This window comes from Protopterus annectens, chromosome 3.part1 (assembly GCF_019279795.1).
Source record: "Protopterus annectens isolate FY-2018-M chromosome 3.part1, PAN1.0, whole genome shotgun sequence".
NCBI classification, from domain to species: domain Eukaryota; kingdom Metazoa; phylum Chordata; order Ceratodontiformes; family Protopteridae; genus Protopterus; species Protopterus annectens.
The window spans coordinates 1,455,916,537-1,455,931,520 of record NC_056732.1 but is presented as its reverse complement, the minus strand read 5'-3'; the positions used below and the strand labels follow the sequence as shown (position 1 = coordinate 1,455,931,520).

The following is a 14,984-nucleotide window of genomic DNA, read 5'->3' as shown; positions in this document are numbered from 1 at the left end:
ATGAAAGTGCATTGCAGGATATCTCCACACCCTTGTACGTACAGATTTTAAAAAATAAGGCATCCCAGACGAGAGGACCAAAGACCCAAGTACTGTGAGGCTGCTGTGGTAATTGCTGTACCACTTTGCCCTCCCCTCATTCTTAAGGGTAAATGACAACATCATCCTCAGAAATGAAGGGGTGGCAGAGATTCATTTTGGCAAGCTAGGTGAGTTACTGTTATTTGCCAGCTGTTTCAATGTTACTGTATGTTGTTGTTGTTGTTGTTGTTGTTGTTGTGTCTTTCGGCTTTTCCCAGTTAAGGGTCGCCACAGCGGAACTCTGGTCCGCTAATGATTGGCAGTAGATTTTTACGTACCGAGTTGCCGTCTCTGACGCACAACCTTCAACGAAGGTACGTCCATTCACGCATGTCTCCACACAGAGGACGCTCTAGCTGAGAATCGAACAGGACAATGTCTTACTATGAGGCAACAACGCTACCGCAGCACCACCACCGCAGTCTGTAATGATAGGTTATTTTGAAGATGGAAATAAGCTGCTAAAACTGCAAAGGCTATGCTTTGCTGTATAAAGAAAGGCTTAAGTGGAAGTTATAGAATGTTTTTCTTTTCCCTGTTGGCAGATTCAGAGTATTACATTTGCTACTTACTAGGGCAGTGAAAACCATTTTGTTAAACACATTACAGATAACTTTCCTCTGGAAATATTCTTGATTATACTGTGTTCTTTTTAATTAATCATGTAGGCACTTGTGCAAACTGACTTTTGCGTTGGAGGTCAAGTATTTAAATGATTCCTGTGCATTGCAAGGAAGGGTTAACATATGTAGATCAGAAAAGGAGAGTGTATAAAAAGGGTAGTTGATCAGAAGACTTTATAATAAAGGGCGGTCCACTTACCTTGTTAAGCATGTTATGAATCACTCAATCATGTGCTTTTACCAACTATAAAATGTTGCCTTGTGCCAGTGTTTTCTTTAATTATTAGCTTAATTGGATTTGAGGTGCCACTGTGATGGATAAAAAAAAACATCCAAAAACTGTACAAAACACTTCACTAGTTTTGGTGCACTGTAACACACTAAAATATACAATAAAATACTACCACAGCCAAAAGTAACTACGGAGACTGAGATCAAGGTACTCTATTCAAAAGACGTTTTAAATTTCTGCCCAAACCTAAGGTACTTTATTCAAAAGACTAAGCGCTTTCACCCAAACACAAAAATGGCTTTTTCAGAGTAAAAACCACCACGCACAAACAACTTGTATATTGAAAACCAATCGTGACCTAGCATGCAATTGAACAATTAAACACATGAAACAAGCAGCAGAAAAAAATTACGTAGATAAATACATCATTCTTGTACATCAGACTACAAAACTAAAAAATTATGTGACATAAAATAAAATAAATCAAAACAACTTTACAGTACATGAAGCAACTTAAGCTAAATTGTGATAGCTTAAATAAATTCCCCAAAACTATCTTAACTACTTTTCTATATTTCTGCATGGAAACAAAGCCCCCCACCCCCACCTCCGGAACATAGACGCATACCAAACTTATTAACTTGATTGTACAGCACCTTGGGGTGATTTTTTTTTTTTTCATGCAGTGCCAAGTGTGATGAATTATACCAATTCAAGATATATGTATTATTGTACTCTGGCATTATAAGATCTCTAGGAGCTTTTCTGCCTGTCAGCTGCAGGCCTCGTTTTTACTGCACTCACTGTACATGTAATTATCATGTATTTCTAACTAGCATTATCTAAATTACTCACACCAGTGCCCTAAAAACAAGAAGTTAACGTATCATTGTTGCTTACTGATGTCTGGACATTGCTTCAGTAGGTGCCATGGTGGTATGATCTTTTTAAAAAAGAACTAGATAATGTTGATGTCTTCTGTTGAACTGGCACTGGTAGAATCCGAGGGATCTACAGAGTAGATTGCAATCCATTTGGTTTCCTTTTCTGAATATCCTTCAAGCAGCTTTAAAGAGCAAGAGTACAACAACATCCATATTTTTGTTGTCATTTTTTAACATGGGGAAGGAGAGAAAGACAACAGATGTATGAATGTAGGGAGTTTTTAAAATGACTTCATGAACTGGGTACCTGTTTTATAGGTAACAGTGATGCAAATGCCTACACTTGTCAGTGCTCTTGGAACTGGATTTCTTTAGCAAAGCACTGATAATCTAAAGAATGATTTAGAGCATTAGGAAGATCAAGCGTAGTTATGGCGCGGTAATGTCGGTTCCTGCTGATGTCATTTGGATGTATTTCCTCTGAATTGTTTTAAGCCATTTGCATATAAATTGTCAAACTACTACAATTTCAAGTCTCATATCTTGCAGTGCTACCTTAGCTTAGCAAAGCAGAAAGTAAAATTGGAAGGAAGGTAGTATTGTTTTCATCAAAATTTGCCCTCATACTGATTTCATCAGGAATGAAGTCTCAACTCTGATGAAACATCTGGGACCGAAGCATTTGCAGCACCAAAACATCTGTAGAAGTGTAGTGCTGCCATATGTTACATCTGAAGCACTGGATTATTGTAGTACTGTAATAGTGTGCAGCTCTGTCTGCTTAAATAATTCATTCATACAGAAGAGAGAAAAGTGGTGTTTTTGTTGTGGACATGTATAATTTTGTGTAAAGACACTTAAGCTTATTAGCCAATTCTTTCAGTGTTTCTGTAGAGGATTTTGTAAGTACAGTGGAGTAGGGTTATATATTTCATGATTTGTTTTCTCTTACTGACCTGTAGTGTTATTGGAGGAAGGTAGGGCATTTTTTCCAGACATAACCAACCTATTTCAGAAACTATTAGGTTAGATTTTTTTTATGGTTTCTGTTTCCTTTGAATGTGTAAACAACCTAACATGGTATCAACAGTTGTACAGGCAGTGCAACTTTACTGGCAAAGAAGGGTACAAAAAAGTTATGGCTCAAGATCCCTTTGGCTTGTGCAGGTTCATTCATGGCAGAGCTGTGTCTACTGTGATGGCTGGTGATAGAAGTTAGTGTATTATAAATTAATAATTGTGAGTAGCTAGTTCACTAACAATTTAAAATGAAGCTTAGTTCAAAACAGTTTTACTAAGCTAAATAAGGAGACCTATGTGAAGTGGTATGACTTGCCTTTGGAAATTGCAATGGAAAGCTTATAGGATGTGATACTTGTTAGTATATGATACTCCTACATTCTGGTGGCATACTTAGCAATTGGAAATTGAGGTAGAAGACTTGTAGGATCTGGTATTAACACCTTTTGTCTGTAGGATACTATCGGGATTTGTTTCCGTGGTGTGCATGTCAACCTTTTTCCCTAACATTTCTGAACTTCCTCAAGGCCACATTAGCAGCCATGTGACTATCGCATGACATTTCTTGTTTTCTTCAGTTTTTCCCTCTGAATATTTTGTTTAGATTTGTTAGCTTAAATCACTATTTGTAAGTGTGGGGAAACACATTTCTACATGCAGTAAGCACAGTTTTTGCTTCATCTCAAGACACACCATGTGTTTTCCATCTAGTGTCAGTGTCTGTATTTTAGTAAGGCCATATAATGTCATTGCGTCAGTGCCCTGGAGAGCTAACTTCCTTCTTGGACAATTATGATGATGGAAATTAAAGTAAAGGAAGCTTGCTGACAAAATTGTGTCTCTTGTTTTTGCTACTTCTTCTTCCTGTGCATTGGCATTTCAGCCTTGTCTTCATTGGGATTTCCTTCTTCACTTCAGCTAGTTTTGTGTACTTCAGATGGATCTAGACCTCTACTTTTAGTCCACTAAGCAACTCTGCCTTACTAGCTGGATTCTACTGCACCTTCCCTGATGGTAGCAGTTACCCTTCCCACTGCAATCTGACATTCAGTTCCCTATGCATTCAGCCTCCTCCACTCTATATCTCTTTTCCCCTATATGGAAAATTCTTAGTCGGGGATACAGTTCATATTTGATGTGAGCTGTTAAATAATGTGATAAGTGTTCCCCCAATAGTCTTCTGGGAAACCTTGCAGTTCTCAACAGCCCTTTGGTTCCTTGAAGCTCAAGTTCCTCTGTGACTTTGAGCTTATTGTCTCATTTTTGATAATTCTACCTTTTTTCATTGCAGTCACACAATATGTCAGCCTCATTTTAAGGCATCTGACATTTATCCTGATGCGAGATTACTTCTTGAACTTTGAACTATCTTCTGACTTTAAATCTGATATTGATTTATCCTCTGGAGTCAGACCCAGCATAGGCATACTCACTGGTATTGGGGCGATAACATCATAACCCTTGGCAAAAGTCCCAGTCTCTGCCTATCTCCTGGTGATGCACTTTGATCATCTTATTTCCTGGTGTTTATATTGCTGTTAGCTTGGCTCTTGGAGTTCAGCTGATTTGTGCCTGCTTCAACTCCCAGAAGGTGAAGGCTAGGAGATAGTTCTTTCTTGGATGAGCTTGCACCAAATGTTGGGGAAGTCTCAGTCATCTCTCTTCATCTTCTCCCTTCCTGAAGCTTCCACCTATGAAGAGCCACTCCTTGTGATGCAGGAGTGTAACAGCAGCATTTTTTTTTACCTCAGAGGTACTAACAGAGTTGCCCCCCCCCCCCCCCCGGTTAAAACTCTGGGAAAGTATATAAGCTGTCTGGGTAAATCCAGACAACATGGACCCTGTTTCAGGCATGACGGATAAAGTTATCATGCTTCCCCAGAAGTTTGCTGTGTTGGCAAATACTTCAGACCTGGACAGCAGCATATCAGTGGCTGATTTGAACCATGTGTCAATCCCACAGGTCGTACAGGCCCTTCTTCTAATCAAATTAAGAAGGCACAACAGAAATTCCTGCAGTTGTATGTAGGTGGAGGCTACTGCCAAATTGAGGCTCTTCATTTTTTTTTCAGTTCCAAGGGTGTTTACAAAACCCATGGTAACTGTTGTCATTTGCCAAACGACTCTATCCTTGTTACGTATTCAAATGTCAAACTTTGTTCCATCATATGTGTTTCTATTCATTATTTGCAGAGTATTCCAGTTCTGTTTTCGCTTATGTTATGTTTACCCAAATCCATAGTTTATCTTGTTATGAAATTACTGAGGTTAGTAGTAGTATCTGTTCTCATATATATCTCTTGCCCACTGTTGCATGAGAAGTTTGCATTAGATTCATAGGTAGGTACTAGGCTATTGGCCCTAGGGCCTATATAAGCCTAGCCAAAAATGTACCCTGGCTTTCGCCACCCAAGAAAATGTATTTTCCTGTGCCCCTGTTGAGCAGAGCTACAGAAGTGATCCCTGGAGTGAATTTCCCATTTCCCATCCAATCAAGATTTTTCTTGAAGAGCGCTAATGAGGAGCTCTGTTTGACATAGATAGGTAGTCTGTTCCAGAGTATGGGAAGTCTCTGGGTCAGGAATCTATCCCTCTAGCATGTTCTGTTTATTGTGGTGACAAGGGTTAGGTCCCTAGAGTGTGTAGCTGGGAGAAATTGGGATTTCTTTAAGTGGAGCATGTCCAACAGCTCTGGGTTTGACATAGCTTTGTATGTTAGGCAGAGATTGCCCCTCAGTAGGCGATATGCGATGGAGTAAAGCTTGAGTTTTTTGAGACTGTCTGCATAGGGCATCTGTTTGAGGCCAGTAATCCTCTTTGTGAGGTATTTTTGTGGCCTTTCCAGTTGTTGTAGATGTCTTGTGAGGTACATACCAAAAGGGGCGTTGTACTCTATAATGGGTCTAATGAGTGATGAGTAGAGGGGAACAATGACCTCTTTTTTTCTGGATGAGAAACCTTTTGTGATGAGGTGAGCCACGTAGAAGGATTTCCTGACCACTGTGGCAATGTGATTATCAAAGGAGAGACTACAGTCCACCTGTGTCCCAATGTCTCATCACATTTTTGGCGTTAAGTAGACTACCAGCTATGTGGTAGTTCAGGGGTACAGAGTTTTTACCAAAGGGGATGACAATACACTTTTGTGCATCTAGCTTCAGGCCATGGCTTTGACACCAGGTATGTGCCTCAGTGAGACCCTTTTGTAGTATGTCCACATCATTAGGAGTTTCGATTATGGCTCCTAGTTTGCAGTCATCTGCAAACTTTGTTAGCCAAAGACCTTCTGTGTTAGCCTGTACTTCAGAGAAGTAAATAACCAAACAGGAGAGGACCCAGGACTGAACCCTGTGGTACTCCACTTGTCTCTGGTCTGAAGTCAGATCTGGAGTCCACTACTTTCACAGTGTGGGTTCTGTCCGTGAGCCAGTTGGCAACCCATCTTGTAACATAGGGATTTATACCTAGTTTAGTGAGCTTATCTATAATTCCAGAGTGGGGGATGGTGTCAAAAGCTTTGGTGAGATCTAGATAAGCTGTGTGAACCACTTTACCCTCATCTGTGGCTTTGGTGACTGCTTCAAAGAAGTCAGTCAGGTTTAGGAGACATGATCTGCCTTTTACAAATCCGAACTGGGTAGGGTCCAGAGTTTGGAGATTACCAATGTCTTTGTTTATGAGTTCCATGATGATACGTTCCATGGCCTTGCAGACCAGGCTTGTCAGGCTAATTTATTTATTTATTTATTTTTATTTATTTTATTTTACATTTGTTGACTGGGCTAGTCTAGCTGGATATATGTCCATTTTCAGCAGAGGCCTGGGGAGAAAAGCTCCAAGTATTAATACATAGTTTAATAAAAAGTGATCATAAAAGTAATTACAGCTAAAATAGTAAGAAGGAAGTCAAGTAAAAAAAAAAGTTTCTTTTTTTTTTTTGAGGAAATTGGGAGATTCATTACACAATAGTTTTACACATAAATGAGATATAAGATCCTACATATTATGTCATGGGCAAAGCATAATACTTTTTATAAAGTAACATAATTAGAAAGCATAATGAATAGACTGAGGATAAAGTAAGAAAGGAAGAGAAGGAAAGATAGGAAAGGTATCTCAGTTAGTATAGGATGAGTTTATGGATTTAATTATCTTCCTAGGGCTAAATAAAAGAGTTACTTTATGAAAGAGAGGCGGAATTTACCCCTATGAAAGAGTGGAGAAACACTCGGAGATAAATAGTCAGCGGGTCAGTTCACTATCTTAATGTATAGTTGAGGGGCTAGGAGACGTCAACTGGGTTATTGGGTAAAGATGGGAGAGAGGGGAGGGTAGGGAGACAAGAAAAGGAAGGGCAAGGCTAGTCTGGGTTAGTGCAGGAGCATGTCCATTTTTTATTGAGATACTTTTTGAGATTCTTCTTGAAAATAGGAAGAGAAGTAAGAGATGAGATATCAAAGGGTAGTTTGTTCCATAGTTTTCCAAGTGAGTTGGAGAACAAGCTATCTCCTGCAGCGTTATTAGTTGTAGTCCTGTTGATCAAAAGTTTGTTAGGGGAGCCTAGATGTTGCAGGTTATAATAAGGGGTAATAAGGCTGGTGAGTATTGGAGTTTTAGTGGGTTGGTACAGGGTTTTGTGAGCTATTATAAGTTGTTGTAGTTTGATCTGGTTGTGAAGTTCAAGCCAGCCAAGTTGTCTTAGATTGAGGCAGTGATGGGTCCTAAAAGGAGATCCGGTAGCAAATCTAGCAATGTTGTTGTAGGATATAACTAGTTTATTAAGGTTTTTTTTTGACAGGTTGGTATAAATAGGGCATGCATAGAGTAAAGTAGAGATAAGATTGAGGTTTGGCTAGGGTAATTCTAGTAGCTGGGGTAAAAAATGGTTTAATTCGATATAGGGTTCCTATTTTTTTGTTCACAGTTTTTATAGTAGAGTTAATGTGATTTTCAAAATTAAGTTTATTGTCTATTGTAATTCCAAGTAATTTTGTGGTGGTGTCAGGAGAAATACTAGTATTGTTGTTGGAAGTGATAGAGAAATTTAGGGGGATTTGCTTATGTGTTGGCGAAAAGAGCAGTAGCTTTGTTTTCTTGGGATTGAGTAGAAGGCAGCGTTGTGAGAACCATTGTTCTACTGTGTTAAAGGCTTTTTGGGTAAGAGACTGAAGTTCAGTTTGAGAGGTAGCTGTGCAGATTATAGTGGAGTCATCTGCATATTGAATACAGGTAGTAAAAGGGATAGCTGATTGAAGGTCATTAATAAAGATGGAAAAAAGAAGTGGACCTAGGATAGAGCCTTGTGGTACACCTAGGGAGATAGGAAGGTGTTCAGATAGTGAGTTTTTCCAGAGTACTGCTTGTTGTCGGTTTTCAAGGTAAGATTTAAACCAAGTTATGCTGTTAGGACCAAGTGAAAGAGAATTAAGAATATGCAATAGTATTTGGTGATTCACAATGTCAAAGGCTTTAGATAAGTCAATGAATAGTGCAGAAGAAAGACCGTTTATGTTACGGTTAGTGTTGATGGTGTTTGTGAATGAGAGCAGTGCAGTGGTGGCACTGTGGGAAGGTCTGAAGCCGTGTTGACAGTTAGCTAGTGGGTTGTTTTGGAGAAGATGGTTTAGGAGTTGTTTATGGATACATTTTTCCAAGATTTTGGCAATAGGGGATAATAAAGCAATGGGACGATAGAGAATTCATTAGAGTTTCCCCCTTTGTGTAGCGGGATGATGTGAGATATTTTCCAGATATCAGGGACAGTTCTTTCTTTGATGGATATATTTATCAATATAGAAATGGGATAGACAATAGCTTTAGCTCCTATTTGTAGGAACTCAGCAGGGAGTTTGTCTTCGGAGGGGGTAGAAGGTTTAAGTTTTTGTAGTAATGATAAAATATATGACATAGAGATTGGAAGAAAGGGAAATGAGAGGGGTGTATTTACATAAAAAGGATGTAGTTTTGAGGTGTCAGGAGATAGGTGATTTGCAAGATTTTGTATAGAATTTGTAAAGAAGGAGTTAAAGGCATTAACTAATGGGGCGGTAGTTCCCGGGGTCCATCGTGGCTCCCCCTTTGTGGAGTGGGATAACCATCACGGTGCGCCATTCAGTGGGCACAAAGCCTGAGGTGAGGCTATGATTGAACATGGTACTTGGGTAGGGTGCCAGTTCATTCTGTAGTTCGTGTAGAACGTAGCCTGGAATATTATCATGTCCCATGGATGCTGGTGTTCTTGGTTTGGAGAGTGTGTTTTTTACCTGTGCAGCTGTGATTACAGGAACTTTGTATTCTTCCGGTATAGAGATGGGCCCTCTAGGGGTTGAGAGGGCGGTAAAGTTAGCACTGAACCTATCTGCCAGGATGTTGGCAATATCAGTTGGTTCTGTATAATTAGTGCCATTGTGCTGTAACACAGAGCAGATCCGAGTGTTGCCATTGAGATTCTTGACATAGCTATAGAATGCTTTGTGGTTGTCTTTAGAGTCGGTGGCAATTTTGTTTTCGTAACTAACTTTCGAGGATTTTATGAGGGATCTCAGCTTCTTACTGAGGTTGATCAGGGAGTTCCTCCAGTCATGGGATTTTTTTTTTGCAACAGTTTCTTTCTTCTGTTGTAGAGTTTGTTTATGGCAGAGGACCACCAGATTGGCTTCCTTTTTTTGGAGGATAGCATCTTGGTTCTATTAGGGATAGCATGATCCATGCACTCCTGTTAGTGCTTATAAAGTGCATTTGTGTAGGATTCAGCAGTCGTACCTCTATTGTCCATCTGCATGGGTGTCATGATGTTTGCCACTTCTGTCTTAAGTGTGAAGTTGGCTTTGGAGAAGTTTTTTACGGTGGTTTCCCTAATTGGGGGTGGGGGCGGGATGTGAATGTCCAGGGTAATTAGCTTGTGGTCAGATCTGACCAACGAGGAATTGACCTCTGGTGTGAAACACCGGTTGCCGATGTTGGTAATGACCAAGTCTAGGATATTGCTGCCCGTGGTGGGGGTGTGAATAAGTTGATCCAAGGCGTTGGAATTCATGAATTCCAGAAAACGTTGAGCAAAACAGTTGGTACGAGTAGTTTTCCCAGTTAATGGTGGGGTAGTTGAAATTGCCCATTATTGGGGTGTTGGGTTGTACCCTAATACTTTCCAGTACATCAAGAAATGAGGAGTGGGAATCCTGGGGCATGGTGGGGGGTCTGTAGCAAGCTACAATTTGGATTGCGGTCTTGCCCAGAGTTAGTTGCATTTGGATAATTTCGGTTGCATTATGCTGTGCAACTAGCCTGGAGGTGTGAATATCCTTAATGAATATGAACATGCCTCCTCCTTTAATGCTTCATTCCAGGTTAGGTGGCTGAAATGTGTGGTATGAATTATAGCCTGGTAATGCAGGGGTGTTCTCTGGAGCTGTGAACCAGGTCTCTGTCACTGCACAGATGTCGATGTTCGCAATTTTAAGGAGTGCCTCGAGTGAGTGCATTTTGAGGTTTAGAGTCTGAAGTCAGTGTTTTTTTGAGCACAGGCTTCTAAAATGATCTAGTCTTTCTTACTAAGACCTTTTGAAAGTTTATACTTTTGGTATTCATTTCCAGAACTCTTCCTGGGAATGATTTCCTTTTATCCTCACTTCCCCTTTAGCCACAGTTTCTATGGGTGTGTCCACCTCAGACTGGAGGGCGCCTTTTTAAGTCCTGTTTGGTTCAGGGCAGATGGTTGTAAGTAGAGTCCCAAAGGCACATAAAAAGGTTGCAGATGAGAGCAGCCAAGCTGCCTTTGCAGAGGATTAAACATTGGTTACTCGGGGTCACAATATAATGTGTTATCCCCGACAAAGGTAACAAATAAAAGTTAAAAAATGTGCCTGGGATATTGTATATCAACTAACAGGGAGGAATGATTTTCTATTTTCTCTGCAGATAAGTCATGTTCCTGTGAGAATGGGTCCTGTAACACTGATTATCCCTGTCAGTAGGCCATATTCCAGCAATAGACAGTTCTGTAATGGGTATATGTGATCTACTGAGCTCATTCCAACACTAGGATTACTTTCAGCAGGCACTAGTCTTGGCAGATTTAAAACTTTCTCAGGCTCCATCTCCTCCCCAAAATCTGGTAGTGCTCTGCAGATTTTATTTGCTGCTGAACAGCTTGCATCAAGGAAGCAGCTCTAGTATAGTATTAGTATTTTTTTAGTGTGTTAAGTCAACGATTTGTTCATTTTTTTTCAGTTCTATTGTTCCTCTCTTTGCGCTGTTCACATTTTGGAATTGCTTCAGTTCAGATCATTACAATATTTTCTGTGAAATCTGATTTTAGTTTCATAATTCCCCTGCTCTCTTGGTTGTGGCCACAATTTTAAAGGGGCCACATGCATAGATGTTGTGCTAATTTTTTTTGTCCGTGAAGACCGTAAACCACGGAAAAATGTGCTACTAATGATGATATGACTAAGGAGTGTGATAAACTGTTTCCATGAATAGCTGAGTCAGTCTTTCGCTATTGTTCAACTGTAAAATTAAGACTCAAGTGCAGTGTTTTAATTGATGTCAGGAAGCTGCAAGAACTCCTGGTTTTAGGCAGTGTGACCAGGCTTATAAAGGAGCAGTATGTTATTAAAAAGAAAACTTGTACTAAAATGCAGTTGAAGCAGTCTGTGTTTTTGGAGAGAGGAAATATTATCCTTAGTGGAAATACAGATTATGTATAGGAAAGCTAGTTCGTCCTGTTGCTGTAGTTGATGTGATAATGGGAAAAGACCTCCTCCACTTTAAAGATTTGTGGAGGCAATGAGCAGAATTTAGTCCTTTTGATATACTTCCATATCAGTGTGGAGAGGGAAACCATCAAGGGAATAAACCTATAGATACACCTGCTTAACCAGGAACAAATGGGAGCATCTACCAGACGCAGTCCTAAGAATGTACGATTCCAGTAAGTTCAAGGAATAGTGTTAGAAGCCATAAAGGCACAAACATTTGTCTAAGGCTACAAGTGGAAGAAGACCCATCATATTCACAAAACCAATTTAAAGAGCTATATCAGTACTTGACCAGGGCAAAGCAGATTGTGGAACGAGAACAAGTAGAATGGAGTTCAGTAATATATGTTTTGCAAAGCGGGCAGTAGAAGTAGTAGAACGGAAGAAAAGGAATCCTTCACCGAAGTGTTTATGCCAGAGGAATGAAATTAGAAAGTGTAGCAAATACAAAACAGAATTCTAAACATTCTAAATGGTTATGTGACTGTGGAGTTGATCTGTTTAAGTAAGGGTGTGGAGGAGATTGGGGGGTGTGGGGCTTGCTCCATGCAGATATGTTTTACTTTCTTTTGTCTGGTCTAGCCTTTGACTGGTTTGCTTTTTCTGGTTATAATATGAAAAAGAAGCTTTTCTGTACATGGTAGAACCCATCTGTGCTACCTGCTGACTGTTGGTGTACATCCTGGTCCAAGCTCTCAGTTAAGGGAGCCTAAAGTCTGGATACTGTATATTAAATCACTCAGTACTGTTATTGCAAATACAATTAAGGGAATCACTAAAGAAATATACAATGTGTGTTATAGAATAAGGGATTCTGTTAACTGGAATGATGCGTCAGTGCTATTGCATCATAGAACTTTTATAATATAGTAAACTGTATCCTTTATTCCTTTGTAGTATAAATTTGTCACTTTAGTTTTCTTTAACCTACCTTATTCATGCCACTAAGATATGTTTCCATCTTGCACATGGAATACATTTTTATCATATTGTATACATATAATTACTGTTTTCCCAGAAACTCCTTTTTGAATACTGAATATATATTAACTTGCAGATACTACTTAGCTAAGTATAACTAATATGGCTGCTCTGTAATCTTGTAACTAGCATCAGTGATACATTACTTATTACTCATGTGTGACCACATATTGACTGAAGTTTTCCAGATAATGTTACTCACTTGGATAATACAGTGAGAAATAAATGAATACAGTTTTGCGTATAGAGGTGGACACGCCATATCCTGATTAATTTTTACCACTTTTCACAGTATGGAAACTTCATAGACCATCTCAGAATATATGTTCGAGGAGGAACTGGTGGAATGGGTCTTAAGCGCCTTGGTGGTGAGGGTGGAAAAGGCGGTGATGTTTGGGTCATTGCCAAAGAAAACTACACACTGAAGAAAATAAAGGACAGGCATCCGGAAAAAAGATTCATTGCTGGAGTTGGTGCAAACAGTAGGTATGGACAGGAAATACTTTTAGAAATGTATACCTAAGAAAAATACTTTCTGTGATTTTAATAAATGTTTTTGCAAAAATGTATTTATTGCTGTATCTGTAGCAACAGGAAATATAAAAATTGCATATACAATACAGACTTGGAGAAATTGACACATTCCCTCCCATGGAATCTGTGCACGTATTATGATGAAATACATAACAAAGAATGGAGTGCAGTTTTTGCTATTCAGCTGTATTCAACTTGTGGCTTTTCTGTGTATGAATATTTTGAAGAATAAATATGAGAATGAGTCCAAAACGTAGAATAAACTTCCATGATAAACACAAGCATTGAATGTGACCAGCAATTCTTATCCAAATGCAGTGTTGTAGAAAATGATAATATTTATAATTATGAACAGCTGGAATATTGTGTCATTATCTGACAGCCAGAATATTACATCATGAATGTCATCAGAATTATGTGGAGTATCATATAGCAATAACCCACGCCTGGGTGTGGGTAATGCTAAATTTACCCACGGTTGGCGTGGTTTGGTCGAGGCTAAGCCCGAGGACCAAACAAAGCCAACCGTGGGTAATTTAGCATTACCCACCCAGGCGTTATTGCTATATACATGACATTATTCAAGAAAAGAAACTATTACTTTTCTTAAATAATGGCATAGTATAATGCCTGTTTACTGCCCTTCCGCAGATGCCTGGCATCCGCGGCAGTTCTGATGTACTGCTGTGCAGTACATCAGAGTTGTGGGCAAACAACGGAGAAAGCAAGATCTCCGTTGCTTTTTTAGTGTTTACTATGTTAAATGAGTTTAACATAGCGAGACAGTTTTAAAATAAGCAACGGAGATGTCCGTTGCTTATTTTAAAACTGTCCCGCTTTGTTTAAACCATTTAACATAGTGAACTAAAAAGCAACGGAGATCTTGCTTTCTCCGTTGCTTTTTTTTAAAACACTGTCTCGCTATGTTAAATGGGTTTAACATGGCGAGACAGCTTTAAAATAAGCAACGGAGATCTCCGTTGCTTATTTTAAAGCTGTCTCGCTATGTTAAACCCATTTAACATAGCGAGACAGTGTTTTAAAAAAAACGAGTTATACTAATGGAAAAAAGTCCGGGCAATCGGACCTTTTTCCATTAGTATAACTCGATTTACAACGGGCACGCTGGCCAATCAGCGTGCACGTTTTGGGGGGGTCATGGTATAATAATATGTATGAGCCACCTAATTTTGTCTGTTAGTAACTGCCATAATCTCTGTACTTTAATTGCAGTAAAATTGTGTAACTTGGTCTGTTTATCTCACCACCTATCACCAACAGGCATTGCAGAACCATCAACCTCCTGATTTACAGCTTATTGAGGAAGCACTAAACATGTTACATTTTCATAAAGGCACATCTTATTTGTAGTGATAGATATATATTGTTTATATTAAGTAAAAGCTTTACTGCAAATATCCCTGCCATATAGTGTGTAATAATTGCAGTTCATCCTTGCCTCAATTCAGTACCATTTGTTAAAGATGCTGGAGTCTACTAGAAAGAAGAAATCCCATGAATGTGTAGCGCTGTTAGCTGCATAGTTCACACATCCAGTCAAGTCAAAGCAATGGAGGTGCAAGTCATCATTCGTGATTATTGATTTGGAAGAAGGTACGCATTGGTGGTTAGTGGTAAGTTTGTGGGCATGGAGGATAGATATGCAGTGTTATGGCAGTTTATCTCCGCTAATCGTAGAAAATTCAGAAAAAGTGATAAGTTCTAATTATTTGAAAGGATATCCTAGTATTAGGACCCATCAAGGAAGATTGTCTCCATAGACCAGCTGATAATGTAAGATGATGCTTGTTCTTTTTGTACTGTTCTTGAATGTTTGATTGCTGAGTACATTGTCAGCATTTCTTTCAGA

At 39.2% G+C, this 14,984-nt stretch overlaps 1 protein-coding gene across 1 annotated transcript in view; it reads left to right on the top strand.

Annotated features, from left to right (window-relative positions):
• GTPBP10 (GTP binding protein 10) overlaps nt 1–14,984 on the top strand; it is a 904,437-nt gene that overhangs the window by 99,975 nt on the left and 789,478 nt on the right. The window contains exon 2 of the mRNA XM_044067527.1: nt 12,873–13,066. Coding sequence (XP_043923462.1) covers nt 12,873–13,066 — 194 coding nt within the window. The remainder of the gene's footprint in view (nt 1–12,872; nt 13,067–14,984) is intronic.